This window comes from Channa argus, chromosome 5, assembly GCF_033026475.1.
Source record: "Channa argus isolate prfri chromosome 5, Channa argus male v1.0, whole genome shotgun sequence".
Lineage (NCBI taxonomy): Eukaryota > Metazoa > Chordata > Actinopteri > Anabantiformes > Channidae > Channa > Channa argus.
Window position 1 is genome coordinate 20927613 of NC_090201.1, and position 21203 is coordinate 20948815.

General features: G+C 39.2%; 1 protein-coding gene across 1 annotated transcript; it reads right to left on the reverse strand.

Annotated features, from left to right (window-relative positions):
* Positions 1-6609: 6609 nt before the first annotated feature.
* apcdd1l (adenomatosis polyposis coli down-regulated 1-like) lies at positions 6610-19481 on the reverse strand. Its single transcript, XM_067505728.1, has 4 exons — positions 19026-19481; positions 11433-11601; positions 9730-10249; positions 6610-9100 (listed from the first exon to the last, which is right to left on the reverse strand). The coding sequence occupies exons 1-4, from the start codon at positions 19108-19110 to the stop codon at positions 8327-8329; spliced, it is 1548 nt and encodes a 515-aa protein (XP_067361829.1). The 5' UTR covers positions 19111-19481; the 3' UTR covers positions 6610-8326.
* Between the last annotated feature and the right edge of the window lie 1722 nt (positions 19482-21203).

A 21203-nucleotide genomic window follows, 5' to 3' on the forward strand; every position in this document is an offset into this window, starting at 1 on the left:
CCCAAATGTGTGAAGTTATTTTGTGGTATGTACAAAGATGCTTAACATCAGAAATCAGAACTTTTATGTGAGAAAATATCTCCAACAAAAATGCAATTACATTAAACCTTCAATCATAAAAATAACTGATTCTTATTTTTACAAAAAAAAGTAGTAAGTTCAGTTTAGCTTAACTCACTCAGAAGCAAACATATAAATACCAAACACTGACCACAAAACTGATACAGCAGAAAGTTTTTGTATTTATTTCATGCAGACTTTATTCTTGTCAACATATATCACCTACTTTGCTCACAATGCAACTTCAGTACGATCACAGATTCACGTATGTTACAATAGTAGGAGCTAAAGTAGCATGTTTTTAGTCTGAGGCTAAAAAAGTTGAGCAGAAAGCTTCGCTTCTCTCTAACTTAACACTTCTACATGTGTTTCATTTTCAAACTTGTAGTCCTCACACCCAGTTGATGCCGGGCCAACTCACATCCTTTGTAACAATTTAACAGACCATATAGCCAATGCTGGTTTGCCAGCAACCTGTCAAGTTGCAAGTGTTTTCCATCCAGGTAGTCACCCGCTAACACCTCTGTTTGGAGTCCCACGGTCGGAGAAATGGGTCAAAGTCTTATATTGTGAAGGGACAGTGAAAGTACTAAAATTTGTCTACTGCATGTTTAGAAGTGGGCAGGTTGCAGGTTCGCATCTGGCTTTGGCCTTTCTGTGTGGAGCATGTTCTCCCCGTGCTTGCGTGGGTTTCCTCCGGGTACTTAAGTTTCCTCCCACGGTCCAAAGACATGCGTGCTAGGTTAATTGGTGATTGTAAATTGTGTAGGTTTGAATGGTTGTCTGAAAGATAAAAGCAAACTAACCTAACATGCTGTTTAATGTTTATGCTCCTCTCAGTGAGACTCGCTGCCATTGACAACCAAAGCCATGCTGTCTTGTTAGTTGTCACCACCTAGATTGGTTTAGCAGGAGCACAATTTGAATTGAGATCAGAGTGTTAAAATATATATCTGTTAGAAAAGGAATTACCCAATGAAATTTCTACATCTGCACTTGTGGTTGTAAATAAAATAAAATTTGTTCAACTATCGAATTCTATCCATTGTAATGGTATCAGTTGAGATCAGACAGTGTTTCTGTCTGCACCCTGTGGTCAGAGGCAGCAGAGTAAGGCACCTGGACCTAGTAGCTCCTTACTGTTAGGCTTGGCCACAGCAAGATACAGCTGTGAATTCAATGTTGAGGTCAAAGAGATTCCAAGTATTAGGGATCGTGAGGTTAACAGGCGCTGAGACTCACAGCACCACAGCCATAAAACCACAACTTGTCAACATTTCAAATTTGTCCAGAGTTAATAAATGATATCTTAAGATATGCTATAATGACAATTTTGTTATCCCTGAACAGATCCAGTGTAGATGCTCTGGGAAATGTGTTGCTTTAAAATGACAAATGCAAACTGATGTTTGCCTGTTTGTTTTTTTTTTACCTTTATGCTTTGTATGTTTAAAAAGAAACAATAGAAACCTGATAAAATAAATTATTTTTAATAACTTTACAAAACTTTACAAACTGTCATAAATGTATTTGGATATTTGCATCAAAAATATAGACAATAATGGGGAAATTCAGGGCATTTAACTAAATTTTGGACCTGGATTGTCTGAGACCTCTGGTTAAAAGAGACCCAATTAGAGTTAATGATATCATCTACTGATGACTTTTCTTTGACTTCACTGTGCACTATTTTACACTGGTGGTTCTTATTATCCAGCCTGACCACAAGGAAACCACATCACATGTTGATCTCTGACCCTCAGACTGGATGTCTTCTAGGGGCCGCAGATTTTCTGGAGCCTGTGACTGATCTCTAACCATTGTGCCTCACTCCCACTCTGTTTCAGAGAGTCTGGTCTTCATTGAGGCCTGTGCAATAAAAACGAATGTCTGGCTGCACTTCCAAGTTGGAAAGTGTATAAAACATTCAATTATGCATCACATGCACTGCTATACTTGGTGTAAACTGTGTGCCATAATTACTCTTGGCGACGTGATGAATATTGTTTTACAACAAGCTTTATCAACAAGCTTTACATATTTGGCATATTTATATATACCCTTAATAGATTTTATTTCTTAGAGTTGCAAATGTGAAAAAGAATCCTCCTCAGGGCACTGTAGTTTGGCACGTACCGTAAATAAGGCAAATTTCATGCAAATTTTCTACTTGCTAGAAGTCTCTGTAAACGTTTTGGAGCCTTAACAGCAAGGCTGGAGGCAGGACAACTGGCAACAAGTGATGGAGTCTGGAAGAGTCGCCCATGTGGCAGATCTTTCCAGCAATAACCTTTTCAATCATTTGTGTGATCTTAACCTTAGAGCAGAAACATGAGCTGATTTAACAAGCCACCAGAACTGACAGATAGCTCCAAGGGGAATGTTTCCCGAAGGCAACACGTGTATTAGAAAGGTTGTTTTATACTTGATGTTTGTAAGTTACTGTCCATCTGTCATGTTTTTATGTGACACCAAAAGAGAATGAGTAAGTGCACCACACCATGACATCAACCGTGTCCTGGACTGGGCTAAACTGACTACATTTACTTAGGTACTGTACTTAAGTACAGATTCAATGCTTTACTTCTAGTTTTTTCCTTCACTAAACCCAAATCACTCACAAACTGCCAGATTCATCCTGTGATCTCTTATAGGCTGGGAAAGTCTGAACTAAAATACTGAACTGTCAATTAAGCAATTACAACTAGAACCACCTTAACGATCTTTTTTGCATTTTGTATGTTTATTTCTATTGGGCGGTGCAAATTATTCAACATTGAAGCTGTTTACATCCCTTTAAATGTGCAGCTCAGAAACTAATTTGCACCTGTGGTCCCAACAGCACAATGCGCAACATTGATCTTGTGGACCTGTGGAGGGGGCCTGTATTTGAGCTTTGAATCCAGCAGACTGGAAATAACAGTAAATCAAATTATTAAAGCGGGCTTCATCAATCTCATGCATAAAAAAAGGAAAAAAAGGTTTTCACACACACATTCATCTACTTGCACTTAACATAATGGTATTAAGGTTTTGATGCTCATGAGAGTTTAACCTTTATAGCAGTAGGTTTACATGGTTGTATTTATCATTCAAGTTAAGTAAAACTTCCTTAACTTGAATGATACATATTTCTTCTACTGCTGATGTCCTGATAGACGAGGAGTTTCTTTTAAGAAAGCAGAAAAAGAAAGTTCTGGGCTGGTATGTGGTGTTGGATCTGTTCAGTAGTTGGTTAAGAATATGAGCATGAGGTCATGACACAAAAGAGCCCGCTTTTTGTTTGGCATGAGTTAAAGCAGGAAAGTGCAGTTGGTGCCTGGTTCTTTAGCTCTGTGGGCAAAACACAAAGCTTTGTTCATTTGTCCCAAAGCCAAGAAGACACATTTTTCAATAGAAACTCATTCATTTTAATTGAGCCAGTAAATTTATGGCTGATTTTTGTTTTATGGTCTCATATTCTTATAGATATACAGTAATGGGTTTTTCTTAACAATGACTAAAAGTTGAATGACCAAGAGAGGCTCAAATTTACCCATATTAATGCAGTGATGTCATCTCAGTGACAGTCTGTGTGTGTGTGTGTGTGAGTGCATTAACTGCATATACAAGATTTTATGGGAAGGCAGGAGATGGAGAAAAAAAAAAAAAACACACCTCTGCTGTATTTTCTATTGAGTCTTTGTCCAAAGGCAGCATTGTGTCTTTTACCAGAACATTTGTCAGACTAAACCACCAAACTGTTTGTGGTTTGGAAACTTGGTTTAACTGAAAGGAAACTCCTAGAAGCTTGTTTTGTTTCCTTTTTTCTGTCTATAGGAGCATTCTTCCTGAAGTTAAATTCAAAGGTGGCTCCCATGTGGTCCTAGTTCAGAGAAGCCCACAGAAAATCAAATATCAACTAAACCTTACGTGTTGCAAAAACCTATGTGAGCAATGTGAGATGTACACAGGACAACATGGCAATTTGTGTTTTTCTTGTAGCCTATTTTATGTGGCCCTGAAGAGTTTCCTCATTACATTTGTTGCTTCAGTGACAGAACTTTGGACATAGTCTGGAGGATTTTCAAATGTTCAGTGAAGGGATTTTTGCCCGTTTGTTTATTTCTTACTATCAACATTTGTAATAATTTTAAGTTTCATCCCATGCAACAGCATCATTTAAATGTAAGTTTATATATTCACTTTTTGTGGAGATTTTTATGAGAAGCTCAATAGTGTTTTTTGGTAAATCGCTACTATTATTAGATGATTGGCATAGCTTAGCATAAAGACTGGAAACATATAAATTGTGACATTTTTATACTTTTATGTATATGTTGGTGTAGTTCAGTAAGAGATTGCCAACCCTGCTCCACGAGGAAAACTGTTCTGATAGTTCTAGCTGTCCCTGCACTACCCCACTGCTGATTATCTGGATCAGGTGCATTCATTAACTTAGAAGCTGGAAGATACCTTCGTAGATGAGTGTGGGTTGGAGAAAGACAAAGCAAATAGGTTTCTTCTAACTTCTTATTGAACACAACTGATTCAGGTATTCAGCAGTGGGTAGGTTGAAAACCAAGCAGGGCAGTGTTCCCTGAGGGCCAGGGTTGGGAATCTCTGACTTAGGCCACTGTACATGCTTAAGTTACTCTACTACTTGAATCCAAAACATTTACTTGTAATGGGTAAAAACCATTACAATTTTACTTATTTACTTATGTAAATGTCAATCTACCTATCTAACTTAAGAAATTAAATAAATTTAAAACATTTAATACACATATGTAGTACAAGATAACTTGTGTGGACATGCACAAACTAACCCAGCAGCTTGCTTTTTACTTTACTAACAACACTGTGTCTGTGTTTCATCAATTGTTTTTCAATGGATGCAATATAAAAGTCACTGAGCCTGATTGCTAACAGGTTGGCCCTGCACTTCTCTCTGCCTCGACAGTCTTCTTACTTCATGGCTCACAACAGAAACCACAAACAGACTAAGAAAAACTGTGCTGCCCCCAGACCTCCTCAGTCATCACCAGCACCACCACCCAGCTATCTCCAGTGCACAATAAACTGGGTGGATGTGTGTGGTTACTGCTAGACTAACTTTGATCCAGGTTGAGAATCCACTCAATAACAGACTCACTACACTATATTGTAGATGTAAATGCCACTCATCAACCCTCAGTTTTTCTTTTAATCAATGTCTCTTTTTCTTTTTTGGCTTATGGAGGTTACAGACCTACATTTTGCATCCAAGCTTGAAGGATGACCTCATGGGGCAAGCAGCTGCCATCGCCATTCTCGCAGGAGTTAATAGGAACAGTATGTAGCGTCTGGAAAGGACTACTCTCTTTCTTTATTTCTTTCTCTGTCCCCATTGGTTTAACACTAAAGATTAAAGTAACTATAACCAACATTTGTTATTGACAATGCAATATGGAATCGGGTTTGGTCCTCCCATTCTCCGCACACATGAAATGGCACACAGACAAAGTTTGAATGGGGTCCTTAACAAAGGTACAATGAGGGTGAAAAATGTACCATGTGCCAATCATGTCTCTAGAAATTCTCTTTAGTAACTATAAGTGTTCTAAAAGTATTTTTCCATTTGGGTTTTATTCAAATGTAGTTGCTGACAACTCAGCTAACATATTTGGTACAGTTGCAGCTGAATCCTGATTGGTCCACGGAAGTATGTGACATCATGAGGTTTTAATGGAACTCCACCCTCTGCAAACAAGTGAAATGACCTCAGAAAAAATGTACATGTGGAAAATCAAAAGCCTTTCATTTTGGCAGATAACCATGTGTTCATGTAATATCCCATCACTCACAGTCATAAGCTAATTGAGAAAATATGTTTTCAAGGGCCCTAAAAAATGCGTTCCAAACTGCTACATGTGTTTTTAAAACAGGAAGTGTCGTTTTTATTTCTCATTTGCTGTCATTACTCCTTAGAATATTATATTATATTATGCGGCTCAATTTTTGCAACATCCTGCAAAGACTTTTGCTGAAAAGCCTGTAGGTATTGTGTACAGGCAGGTGTTAGGTGTTACAAATGGTTTACAATCTCTCTATGCAGCGAGAAACTAAGTTGTTTTAGTCATAACACAAACATTCTGAAGCTATATATACAGTTTGATATATATATATATATATATATATATATATATATATATATATATATATATATATATATATATATATATATATATATATATATATATATATATATATATATATATATATATATATATATATATATACACACACACACACATACACACACAAAGTGCTTCTCTGTTGTCTCCCAACTGCTGCTTTGCTGGACTAATTTTTTTGTAAGAGTTAGGGCAAGATCTATTTTGTTGGCTGAGGTCTGTGCATTCTCATGATGCATTGTGCAACCAATCTGATATCCTCCTGTGTACTTTTAGCAGTTGGACCTGTGCTGGAATGTCTTGTGCAATGTGTGAGCCATATGACAGTTGTTAATCAAATGACAGTATACACTCACCCGCTATTCGGCTTTGAATCAGACCACAGTACAAACACTAAAGAGAAGACAAAATCCAGCTTTAATTTTGGAAAAAATGTTGAGCAACTGTGGTCCAGTCTAGTGGACAACTTACTGGCTGGATCAGAGTAAAGCAAAGTACAGAGATTTATGTCCTGCTCAGATTAAATGCGGTGATGACTTAACTTATCATCTAAAGTTATCATCTGATAAAAATTGCAATTTGTTTAATATGCTGTTATTTTAGTGCTAATAAGATGGGTATCAGATGGAAATTTAGGATATTTAAATGACAGCAAGACTACCAGAGAGGAATGTTGACTGGGCCTTAAAGAGTCGATATTATCTTTTTTGTATCTTTAGCTGTTCACATTATCACATTAAATCACATTAAAACAAAATCTTGTGTCTACTCTGTCGACTCCATAGTGAGACTTTACTAACCAAAACAAAAGCCATTTTTATTATGTGTGTTAAATTAAGTCACATTGATGATGTTAGACAGCTAGCTGCTAGCCCAGACATTTAGCTGTCCACATTCAACAGGGAACAGCTGCTTATGAAACTAGGAAATCATCCCATCTTTAAAAAGTTGTAGCCCTTGATTTAAACAGTAGCTTAAGAATAGACTTTTGATTTAGGTCTGCACTCCCAGATCATAATCAATCATAATCAGTCATTTCCACTCATTCTTATATTACATCTAACCAAGAAAACTAGAAATAAGCAGTTTCAATATAATGCAGGAATTACTCATAATATGATCCCCCTAACCTTTTTTGTGATCACTCTCCAAATGCAGTTTTCAATAAATATGATGTTATATGATTGTTATAAAAACATCTTAGCACACTTATTAGTATTTAGCTAATTTAGGTCCTGTTGTGCCAAAACCAAACAGCACCACTGAGCCTGCAAAGCCTGTAGATTGTTTTAAAGAGCAAAAATTAAAAAAGCCATATTAAAAGCCATTTTATTACACATAGAAAACAACAATTTTTTTAAATGGCTAAATATCTAAAACATTAGATCATCTTTTATTTTTTAACAAAAAGTACTGTGTAAATGGTTAAAATAAATATTCTTTTGATTAGTTTAGATTGCCTAGGGGAAAGTCAAACCAATGCACAAGATTTGAAAGAAGACAGAACACAGTGGCATTAGACCAATGAAGATGGAAACTGTGAAAGTACTGATCAACATTTTCGTCTTTTTGGCTTCTTGTATTTCCAGTATGTTGAGTAAAAAAAATGATCTTTAGGAAGTGCATTAGTTCTACTGCATATGAAAAGTCCGCTGGAATTGTCCATGCCTTTAATTTTGATGTCAAAATAGCTGTTTCACATTACACTATTATATTACTTTGTAGTGAGTCTCATGGGAAAACAACATTTACACAGAAATGTGAAAAGGAACTGATCCATGAAGTGAGAACATGTGTTTGATGATTATACAAAATGCATGTTTTAAAGAATTATATTTTTACATACTGAAATCATGGGACTTGTATGTGTTGATGGTTTATATACAGGTTAGTTTTAGGTAGAAACAAAGTTAAAAGTCATTAAAGTGAACCTAAAGGCAGCATCTGAAAGCCAAATATCAACCAATATTAAACTCTCCTGAATGTCTTGTGATTTTTCCTTGACCATCACACATGTGGTCATCATCACACAGGGAAGAGCGAAGGAAAGCTGCCAGAAAACAGTGCCCACCAATGACTTCAGCTGTGTAACAGATTTGAGAACAGTGTCTCTAATAAACACAGAACAGGCTGCCCAACGCAAATCCAAACACCAGTAGCACCAGCTGTGTCAGTCTCAATGTCCCACTGGCTGCCAACTGGACTTGCTTGCTATTAAAACCTGATTCAAATCGACGCAAAGGGTGTATCTCCCCCCCACTGCAAAGCACCATGGGAGCTTGAAAAGAAGTGGGTCTCCTCAGAGGTCGGTCTGGACTGGTCCCGTCAGTTGGCCTCTCTCCGATGAACAGCAGTGGGTGTTTCCGGTGGTCAAGCTCAATCTTAAAGAGCTCATACTCCTTGTGTGGCAGTTTGATGCCCAACACCGTGCACCCATCTGTGGGCGTCAAGTCCTGCTCCACCGCAACCTCCCAGCCTCCTGCCCGACCACACTTTCCTGGCCTCGTCCCATTTAGCAGCTTTGCTGTGGGTTCCTCCACAGCTGTGACTTTCACCTGGGTGACCTTGAAGACAAACTCAGAGGCTCCTGAGACTTTGGCAGATGGGTTTCCCTGAGCATAGTGGCCAGAGGCTCTCAGGGTGAATGTGGGTTGAGAGCAGGCAGGGTCCGAGTAGTGACGGTAGACACCCTCCCATGCATGCTGGTCTGGATCAAAGGTGAAGTCTCGGGTGAGAAAGAGGATGGCGGGACGGGTTTCACAACCTTGGCTGACCCAGCGGCCACGCAAAGACAGAGGAGCTGGGGGGCTGCGGGGCAACACTGGGGGGCGCTGCTCTGTGGAGCGGTACACCAGAGCGCACACTGGGCAAGGGTGAATATGATGCTGCAATAAGTGAGGGAGAGATGAGACAATGGGTTTTAATAATTAGTTTCAATAACGATCATTGTCAGTGGTTTGTTTAGTTATTTGCTTAACATTCATCTTTTACAAAACTAATTTCTATAATGAAATATCTTCAAATGGCTTATTTTTGCTTATTTTTGTTTTGTTGGTAGTTTAAGCTTTTCAGCTCAGGGCTAGCTGCTTTCATTTGTAATTATTACAAAGACATAAAACAGAAAACAACAGTAACAACAGAAAAAAAATTTGTTTGTCCATCATTATCAGAATAATGGACCTTCTCTGAATGCAAATAATTGTTTTGAAAATGTAGAATTATGAGGATATAAAAGATGTTTTCTTTTACAGAGTAATAAAAAAATGTATCAAAAGTAAATGAGAAGAGAAACAAACTGATAATTCTTCCTTCCATGGGGCACAAGGGGTCACTGAATGGTTTAATAAGTATGGAAATGAGGTGCATCAATGCCTTTGCAGTTAGCAGCACTCTCCATCATCAAAACATCACCGAAGTGCACTGAAGCTGTTCTGTTTGCACATGGTCCCTGATCTGTAGATACAGTGTTTTAGGCTGTCTGATCACTAAGGACAAACAAACAAACATCTCTCACCATGGCGTTCTGCAGTGGCTGCTGGTACCCTGTTGGTCTGTACTGAGTTCTCTGTGTCCAGTCAGTGTGGATATCCCCTAGGAAGAGCTCCTGGATCTTCCCCCCATTGTTGTGGTGTTGTGTTTCCACTCGTATCAAACCCATTTCCATCATGGAGAAGCCCAGTGCTGTCAGACATCCCCTCCCTGCTCGGGTGTTGTACAGCTCAAACAGCTTCCCTGGCACCACTCGACCCACGCTCAGACCCACGCACGTCGTAGGCAGCCTGGAAGCGAGTCTCTGCTTGGCTGCAAGGCTGTGGACCACAATGCCCACTTTGCTGAGATGGTGTTCAGTTTCTGTGCCTCCAAGGGTGATCCAGGAGGCCTGGCGCAGACGGAACTTCCCCCTGATCATCAGCGTGTATACTGGGCTCTCACAGCTGCTGTCGCTGTAGTAGTGCTGCAGGGCCTGGAAGTGACGGCCGGGGTGAAACGTATAGGAGCGGGTGAGGAACTCTGGACCAGGCCGAATTTCACATCTGAACACAGGGAGAGGATAGAGATGTGTTAGTCCCAAACTGAGGTATGATGTTTGGAAGCCAGTGGAAGAGTTTAGTTTCCTGCAGTAGGGTGACGGAGTTGTTGGCAGTTCTGCCTCACAGCTAGATGGTCCCTAGTTTGAATCCCTGGCCAGTGGCGGCCTTTTGTGTGGAGTTCTCCATGCATATTCTCCCTGTTCTTGCCTGGATTTAACTGCAGGTTAATTGGTGACTCTAAATTATTGCCGGTTGCCTGAGTTAAAGTGGCAGCCTGTCCAGTAGTACCCCACCTATCACCTATTGCCAGCTGGGATAGACTCCAGCTCCACAGTGACCTTCAGCAGGTTAAGAGGTAGACACTTTGCTTATATTATACATGAATGTACCTTAAGCACAAAAACAACGGACCAAATCGGAGGCTGAAATAAATTAATATTATTAAAAGTAATTCATATTTATAAAAACACTTAGATAAATAATGCATATTATGTTTATATGATATAAGGTGTTTTCATACTTTTGTTCCACTACAATTTTATAGCTGTTACGATCCCTGCAGATGATCCCTGCAATGAATATAATTTTACCTGTAAAAACTGCAGTTGTTCTTATTCTATATTAGATAAACTTGCATATTTGGCATTTCTGATGGCGATCAACTCCTTATTATATCTAAAGAAAATATATATGGTGCACTATATTCAGAAAGGTTTAAAATTATGAGAGACTAATGATTTAACTAATTTACTTTATTCCAAATGAGCCACCCTTCTTTGACCATGCACCTTAGTCTGGCCAACCCATTAAAAAATTCTAACCCTGATGAGAAACCCCTGTGGTATTGGAAACATTTCTATGAAGGCTGACCCTTATTTCTCCATTTGTCCAAAATATCAAATTTAGCTTGACATCTGTTGTCAATTATGAAGGTCATAGCAAATCATTCACATCATTTATTTCATGCTGCAACCTGATTACTGTCCCCTTCTGCCCTCAGTTTCAGCATGTGCATTTGATAAAGTTCTTCACTAATCAGATTCTTGTTAGGGTTTTGTACCCGTTTTTATATGATGCTAAAGTGCATATGTGCTAAACTGTGATTATTTAATGATACTTTTGATACAAATGAGACTCTTGCTGTGTATCACTTCACTATTGCTACACCAACTTTATGAAATAGTACCTTGTTGATACCCAAGTGCCATCCAGTCTTGGGGGGCTGTCTGCTGTGATCCTCACTCTGTCCTGTAGGTGGCGGTACTGACAGTGGGGTTCCCACTGCAGGCTCTCAGTGAGGTTGAAGGCTTTGGGCACTTCCCATAGTTTATTCCCTGTTGCAGCCACAAACACAGCTACAGAGGAAAGAAAAGTCAGATAACAGTAAGTAACTCACCAGAGTTATCAAATCAGATGAACACAGAGGCTCAGCTACATTTCCTTTAGATTTCTAGACTGATTTGGGGACAATTTATGATTTAAGTCTTTAGTTTATGGCTATGGTCTTTAATTTAGCTGAATTTCCATTTTCATGAGCTAAAAGACTATTCTATAGAACCAAACACTGCCGTGAATTAGAATGTTGGCCGCAGTGCAGACAGGTTTGCCTTGTCAAATAAATCAGCCTGTAGCTGCAATATGCAGTCCTTATTTTGGGCTTGGAGCAGCACGGAATATGCAGACGTGATTGTGTATGATTGTGCAAAAGTGATTTCTCACTCTGTATAGATGCATTTTAATCATCAGAATTAAGCAAACTGTAGGTCACTGACACCAGCAAGCCAGCTGAGCCAAGCACATCTGTTGATAATATGACTCAAATAACACTTATGATGATAAATGTTCCCGCTTGGGTTTTCCCTGACAGTCAAGTTAATCCAAATGAAACCACCTTTAAATCTATAACGTTTATCGATCTGGCACATTCACATCTGTCTGCTTTTTACTGGTCATAACTGTACTGTTTGCATTGCAGATGAGACAAAAGCAATTGGATTTCCTGATTGCACCTCCACGGTGTCAATGTGAGAAAACCCAATGGGATCTGTCTCAGCAATGTGTGTAGCATGTGAAAAGTATGGCTCCAGTTTCATTCTCCACACAAAAAATAAGTACAATGAGTTTTTACAGACATTTCCATCCCCTGTTTTCTCTCTGACACCTCCCTCTTTTCTTCCCACACTCATTGTTAAACCTGCAGCACATGTTTCTTTGGACACTGCAGGGCAGCAGAAACAAGTTCCGCATGCAGCACTGACAAACTGTATCGTCACCTATATGGTGAATTTGTGAGCACATGGCAAACAAAATATATGGCACGTTGTTCATTTGAAGCAATGTCTGACCACTTGATATAGTAATTGTAATATTCTAAACTCTTTTAGCTCTGTTAACGTCTAAGCAAGTAAATGTTTTTAATTGGGTCTGCTGTTTGGTGCTAAGTATGAACTGTACAGTGATAAACAACGAGGGAAGCTGCAGAATATAATGATAAATGTCACAGATCTTCATTGATACTGTACATTATTATGAAAGTATTAATTATAGTTGCTTTACATTAGTGTATTCAAGTTGCAGCCTTCTGCTCTGCTTTACCACTATGGCACTGGCCTCCTTTCACTTGCTTTCTAAACTTCCCTGGAGCCATCTATGTTAGGCAGGATTGGGTGCACATGGGGAGCACATCACCTGTCGAACCTCCAGTTGAGCTGTGGGAGAACGATCTAAGCAGATTATTCTCTTCTGACTGAGCAGATGGAAGCTGAATGAAAATGGGGGGTCTGAAGGGAATGTGTGTGACGTTTACTTGCCGATGACATTTTCTGTAAAAGGCTCCAAGATGGATGCTGAGTGATGGGCTTTTATTAACCTTGTTAGTGTCAGATGGAGGATATTTTTTGTTCCCTCCTCACTCTCAGAATGCTTCCCATATGCTGACCACAACCACAGACGTGTGAAGCTCAGTCATTTCCCAGCTTTGCACCCACCTGATACACACACACACACACACACACACGCACACACGTACACTACAGTACAGCTTGTTTGAGCTGTACAGTCACAAACCACGAAACCAGACTTGAACTCAAGGCACATTTCTCCTCCTTTGAGCAGTCTGTCAGTTTGCTGATATGATTAATACTTCTTTTTCCTGTCCCAGGCATTGAAACATGTTTGCAATTTTCCCTATGCAATGATGTGTTTGTTTATGCTCCATGTCACTGCAGCTGGTGAGGGAACCTAGTCGGTCGGACCCAGCTGCATTCCCACGGGAGAACTCGAAGCAGAAATACTAATCAGGATTAATTAATTTCCACTGCTCCTTGCAAGACATCCAGTCTGCCTGTTTTCTGTTATTCAGTCTTTGAAGCTGCATGCAGTATGTTGCCTAAGTGGTTACAATGAATGGATAGACAGGAGGAGAGTCAAAGTATGTGATGTGGAGTCATTTGGGTTGCTATATTTAAAGTTTCTGTTTCTGCCTAGTGTTTCTATATGGTGTTTCTTTAGGTCACTTGTCATTCAGCCTTTCTCCCTCTCTTGGAGCTTGTTCCCGTTGGACATATGGTTGCGTTTACTAAAAGTTCTCATAAAAGCAGAGCTTAGTAAAACAAAATTGCTCATGGTAGCATTTTAAGTATTCTTCTAAAAAAGAGCCTGTTTTGGCCACAAGTGAGACAATGTTGTAATATCCAACCCTCATCTCAATTTGGAGGAGTTGGGGGAATATTTAAGTTGATCTGCTTTCTGCATAGGAAGTCAGATATCATTAGTTTTACCATGATGTGGTTCCCACTTTTTGTAGCCTCTAAAACTAAATAATAATAATGATGATGATGATGATGCTGATGATGATGATGAAACTAAATTGTTTTTTTTTGGTGAAGCTAACTTTAGTTTCACACAGCTTTATCACTAATAAATTAATAAACTTTATAACTAAAAACTTATTTAGGTTCAAAATCATAACTTTATTTAAAGTGAAGATTGGTTAGCCAGTGATCAGGAAATTTGCATGCATGTGCATGTCACATGGATTGGCATGAGAACACACAAAGGGTTTGTGTGATAGCCTGTTTTGCTCACGAGGAGCAGGACTGTGGATATGTTGATTGACAGGACGACAATGGATTTGCCACGTGAGTCTCACTCAAACAAGATCAGCTTAACAACACTGCATACACACTGGTCTACAGACAGAAACTATCCCGTTTGCTATCATGTAGCTTCAGGATTCTCCCACAAGGGGTCAGCACAACAGCCTGTGACCCGTGTGTGGTCTGGAGGGTCAGTCTGTCACCACCACCAACACTGCCGCTGCCACCAGTCTTCACTTCAGTCAGTTGATGAGCAGCCAAAGTAATCGGTCTGTCTTTGAGCTCCCATATTCATGTTGTTTAAAACCTCACACACACACATTAACAAAAACACACCGCTCACATCGATTTCCACTTTACTGCAGAAGGGACACCATTTATAAAGGACTTCCAGACTCAACTCTGTTTGCTTGTTTGAATTAGTGATTACGTCTTGGCAGCCTTCGCTCTCCTCTCTCATGTGTCATCCACAGCCACAAAGTCAAAATACAGTTTTTTGCACCTCTTTATTTAGGGCTACCCAGTAAAAACAAGAACCAGGTCTAGGTACTTTGGATTCAGGGCTTGCAGGGGCAATCAGGTGCTTGGGGATTTATGTCAACCCTGCTCTTCATTCGTTAGAGAGAGACACCTTTGTCTGCTCTGTAGCTGCTTCTAAAGAGGATATTAACAGAGAATGAATAAATGTGCCGAGGAGGAGGCAGTGGAGGTAAAAAAGAGTCGGTTTTGTCCCACAGTAAATGTTGTTTGTGCACTGAAGGGTTCTCAGCTGTTTCGTCATGTGTTCAACATCCTCACCCCATGTCTTTCACTGTGGCTATATTCCCAGTGTACTGTAAGTCACTTTTATGTCTACTTTTGCACCAGGGCTGCCGGACAGAACTCTCCAAACTGTCCCAAAAATGCCAATGCCCTCCTGTTCCACTCCGCTCTGCTCCCCATTGATGTTTGCAACTCATTTCATGGATTTTAGATTCCTCGTCTTTTTTCTGTCTTTGTTTCATCACTCTCTCTCTCTGTCTCTCTCTCTGTGTCTGTCATTAGTTGTTGACTTAAGGGAAGTTGGTCAGAAGGATTGGGGGGGTGGGGGGGTGAGTCTACTGTACATGTGCTGGAATGACAAGATTAGTGAGGTGCATGTGTGTGTTTTTCACCAGACATATTAAATGCTACAGTAGCCCAGCTACCACATACTTCAGTGACTGCTGGACATTACTCAAAGTTAACAGCTGCTTTTTCATGCTCTCTAAACCACTGAACTGTCCTCCAGACCTTGGATAGGTGTTATACTACAGTGATTTCTAGCTTGTTTTGGGTGGTGGGGGGTTGTAACTCAATTGAAGATTGTTTATTTGCCACAGGTCCAACACATATATAGACTTTGAACAGTGAGAATTTCATATATTAATCACTCAGTATCTTGTGATGCACTTTAATTAGAGCAATTGAGAAAGAACAGAAGAAGCTAAACTGTTCAACGTTTTTGCTCAACTCAAAGAACATACTTATGTTACATAACTGTTTTTTTTTCATCTTTATCATATATGAGGCCTTTCCAATTCATCTCACCCTCCAAAAGGGTCACTAACCCTCATTTAAAACCAATTGATACCAGATTGTTTTTATAATAATTATAATTGAAAACCACTCATCATCTACAATCTTTTCCCTTGTATCATTACTTTCTGTCAGAATTATTCATAATTCCATATAAAATATGCAAATATGCAGGCAAGTTGCACGTTCTGCATCCTCATTTTCAGATACATGTTTTCTTTTATTATTCAGGGAAGATGAAGGTCTGCATACACAAACATGGGATATAAATAAAGCCCTTGTTTTGGTTATCATATATGTAATGCAAACAGTTGTAGAAACAATGCTCTCTGGCTTAAATTGTAGATCTTTTACTGACTGTGATTCTTAGATTATTTGTTTTGTTTGTTTTTATTAAGATCAAATTACCACCCAAGGTCAAGTTTCAGATTAATCGTGGTATATTTTAAATCTGGGTATAAACAGGGTGAAAGTTGTAGAAATAATAATCAAGGTAATGGCACGGTAACATTGTGGCAACTATCTTGTCACCCCCAATAGGGGTTTACAATTTGTTTAATAATTAGAAAGTATTGGTAATATTTATGCAATAACAATGTAAAGGCTATTTTGGAAATAAGTCATAATATAATGTCATGAAAATTACTACTGTAACAAGATAATAGCTTGTTAAAAACACAATGTTATTTCACAGAATCCTCATACATGCTCATGCTAGTACTACTGTAGTTTAAATTGCACATTGTAGCTTTAGGCCAACAATTTGACAATAAAACTGTAGAAGTAATAAAAAGAGTTGCTGGGTTTCACAGCAGTTAATTCTAATCTCGTACATTTCTTGTTAATGAAAATAATGCAGTGTCAGGGACTGTGGAAGGCCTACAGAAGCGTTTTAAATTATACAGTCCTTCTTTCTGCCATACCTGTCTGTCTCTCTCCTTCGCTCCACTCTTGTCGCCAAAGTCAGGCGGAGGTCAGGTTGATTTAGAGGCTTTTCAAAGAACTTGAGGTCTGTTGCATTTTTCTAACCCAAGGTCCCCCTTCCTTTTTCGGGCTTTAACCCCAGCATCTCACAGCAGTCTCCTGGACTATGAGTATTCCTGTGTCCCCCGGGCAATGCCTGGACCACTACTGTTGTCTTTTCATCACAGTGTAAGCTGCTTAATCCAGCAACCTTGTTTATTTAGACTAGGGATCTACAGGGGTTGTCCTGTGGACACTTGCTCTGTGGTAAGCGAACTGGCTCCTGTTACAAAGCTGGAACACAGATCTTCCTGCTGCATCTCACACCCTCATAACGAACGCCTGCCACATCAAGCCAACACTTCCACCTACTCCACCCCATCTTTTCCCCGTTTGTGTTATTTGGAAGTTTACTAATTGATATAAAAATGAAACTCCAGTGTGGGCACAGTGACTTAAACTCTTGGATTTGTCAAAATAGAGCTTAACCTTAAATATAATGTTGATTGTGGTGTCTTTTCTTGGTGCAAAGCAAAGTCGGGATGTAGATTCAAGTCAAGACAAGTTGATAGTCCATGTTTGTAGTAGTCCATGTTTTGGAGCACAGTTTTCCCCTAATCTAAAACCTCAGATTGGAGAGATCTGACTAGAAGTTTCAAATACTTGCCGAGTTTCAAGTTAGAACAAAAGCTTCACAGGCCAAGATAGAAATACGGCATCAAATGTTAGTTTATATGAACGCAATAAAGGGATGGATCAAATATAATCACATCCTGTTGACTTCATTTCAATTTGGATCTTTATTGACCCACAAGAGGAAAGATCCACTTGAAAATATCCAAATATTTACTCTATAGTCTCTTTTTACAGTAATTTAGTCACTTTTATCCTCATATAAAACCTAAACAAGTGGGTAAGAACTGTTTTTAACTTTGAAATCAGGGTTTGGGTTCGAAAAATGTTCAGTTAATGACAAGCAGAGATTTCTCCAAGTTCAGCTGAGCATGGAACCAATTTGTTGGAGACATCTCTTGTTCAGTATGTACAGTAATACATAGTGATGTGAGGCCTTTTTGGACATTAGTATTGCCAAAGCTAATCGAAATAAAACATTGTGGTCCCAACAGTTCTCCATTCTCTATATCAATGGCCCAATAAATTAATTTACAAGCAGTTGGCTGCTCTGTTTGGACTTGGTGTTTAGGGCCAGTGACTCAGCCTCTACTGTCTTTTCTAACTACAACTATTACATTTGAGCTGGGACAAAGAGAGGGAAGGTGGGGACTCTTTCTGTCGGTGTCACGCCACCCGTCCCCGCTAACCAGATCTGATGGGCAAAATGCTGCTTTTCTGCGATGGCGGCTGTGTTGGCTGGACAATCAGCTGTGCACAGCAGCTTGAGCTAGACTCAGTAATGGCTGTCTCCTGTTATTCTAACCATTAACATAATGGCAACATTAGTTCCAGGGCCATGCTTTCCTGCTCCTTGGGAACCATTGTTTAAAGGCACCAGCCAGCGCTCCTTTTAAAGACTCCTCCACCCGCCACTAATGCTTTGAAGACACACAGAGGAGACAGCGGACACAGACCGGCTATTCATGACTCTAACATCAACACAGGTTGTGTTTTTATTTTTTAAAGTACCTATCCACATGTTGAACCTTGCAAATGGTTTGAATACTGACAAATTACATAATAACTTCCTTGTAATTGTGAGTTTGTTTGATATAATATCTTCCTTTTCGTCTCTGTAAATTCCCAAGTTTTTTACTGATTTCTCACACCAGATTGCATTTATCGGCTTATTTTATTAATGTATAATCTTTGGATTATTAAAGGAAATCTAATATGAGCTTTTAACATCCGACTCTAAAAGCAAAATTTACACTTCACGTCATCCCCATGGCTTAAAACAAAACTTAAAAATGTTACACTAGAAACAGTTTGAGCATTTCTTGAACAGATATCTTCAAAATTTTGATTAATTTTTTTAAATTTTTCATCTTTAAATTTGCACCAACTTGCTGGACAGAAATCTATTGATTCCTGGGAGGCTTTAAAGACAAAGAAGGGTTTTAAAAACTTTTTTGCCAAAAAGTTTTGACAGCTGCAACGATTTGAGATAAACACAATGCAATCCCACAGGCTGGGTCTGAACTCACCTTGCCACAACCACAGGAGCCAGACTCCCCTCAACAGGTGACTGAAACGTCCATTTGACATGTTTCCTGCTTTTGCACACTTCATTCACACGCTTTGCTGAGAAAACAAACTTTGATCTCTGGGAAATCCAAGAAACAGAGAGCCTCCTGTCAACGAGAGACAATTATGTAGGATATCACCATGACACAAGCTCATAAATAAAGTGTCCAGTAATCCCTCAGATAGAACTCTGGTCTCCTATTCAGTCTGCAGTGTTTTGTTCTTCTTCTCTACTTTTCTTTTTACTACTTCCACTTCTTGGCTTCCATGGTCTGATAAGAAAATCCTCAGTTGGGACCACTCGGCTAATGCAACTTCTCCACACTGGTGCTTCCCTTTAGTTGAGACGGAGAGTAAATGCTCTGTCTCTCTCTTTCTCCACCCCCCTCTCTCTCAATCACACACCGTAGCCTCACTACTGAGCAGCACTGTGGATCTGTTCCACTCAATGCATGTGCAGCAAATGTGTGAGTGCATGTCAGCAGCAACACTGTGTGTGTTTGTGTGTGTGTGTGTGTGTGTGTGTGCATGCGTACGTGTGTTTGCATGTGTAGAGGAGGGGGTTTAAGTTTCAAACTTAAAGTGAAAGCTCTGGGGAGCACTGGGAAATGGGAGTTAACACTGCTGACACAATGCTACACCATCATCTGAAAAAAAAAAACATATTTCTACCTGTAGAGATACTGTATCCAGCCATGTTTGCCATTTTGATTTCATTTGCTTTGATTTGTCCATTTGATTTCTGCCTCTACTCCAGTATAATGAAAGGGGATGTTGCACCAACAGCATTTACAAAATTTCCGATCACTTTCCTTTAATTTCAGAATGGTTGTCTCACACTGTTTCAACTGTGTGAATGCTCAGAATTTCTTATAATTAAACTGGTTTTTCATCACTTTAAAGGAACACAGACCATCATCTACGTCATTGTTGGCCTGAGGATGGGAAGAAATAATGTATCGTTATTAATGCTGAACAAGGCACATGATCTTGATTTGACACATGCAAACTCACAATGCAACACAACCACTGTCAGTCAGTGGGAGATTCGGGTGTGTTACGGTCGAATCCCAGGCAGACATGAGGTGCTGCTCGTTTCTTTCTACCTCCACGTATGCATTTTTTTACATTTTAAAAAATTCAAGTTTGCATTAAAAACACAATTGGGCCAAAATTAATAAATTGTAATTGGTAGGCATACTATATATGTACAATACCACACAATTTTATCTTAAAACGGGTAGAGTAGAATTTTTTTCATAGTTGTATTAATTCTATGCATTAATAACTGAAGAAGCTTACCAGCAACAGGCCCAGTAAGCTTCTGAAGTTGTGTTATGTTTCTTATTTTACACCATACATCTTCACATTTTTATTTAAGATTTGAAAGTTAAAGTCTACAAAAACAGGCTCTGTCTTACTCCAGTGGTGGAGAACAACGGTCTCTATGAGCATCACACTCCACAGTTTTTTAGTGTGTAAGTTTCCCATTAACTGTCCCTCCTGTACTGGGCCGTGAACTGATTCCAATGAAAATTAGAGTTGGACACTTCAGATGTTAAGATGAAACTAATGTGAGGTTTCCACTGACTAGAGAAGTCAAGTGGGTGTTTTCCAAAGTCATTTTAATACCAAATTCCCTCTTGGTGTTACTATCCCTCTTCTGCAGCTCAGCAAGGAAACACAGTCCTGGGAAAGTTAAAAAGGGAAATTTATACCAAAAAACACAGTAACTGATGTCCCATATTAGCTTAATCTGAACTCGTGGGAGCATCTTCATCAAGTCATCATGGGCATAAACATCGAAATATGCAGTATTATGTTTACACTGGGTGAAATATGCAAAGACTATACGTTCTGCACAATTTAAACACAAGGACATGTTGTATTTTATGATCTTTGCATCAAATTTTCACATTACTTTTCCTCCAAATTCATCCTCCCTTATTGGATCTTTGTAAACTTCAGGTTCCCCACTAGAATATAAATTAAAGTTCTTTTGAATTGAACAATGTTTAGGTGCACAGCATTAGTTTATACTGGAATTTGAAAAAAACTTAAAAAATTCAAAAGCAACATGTCCAAATGTCCCATTTACTCTGGATGTTCCACAGACCTCACTGTGTACAGTTTTCTTT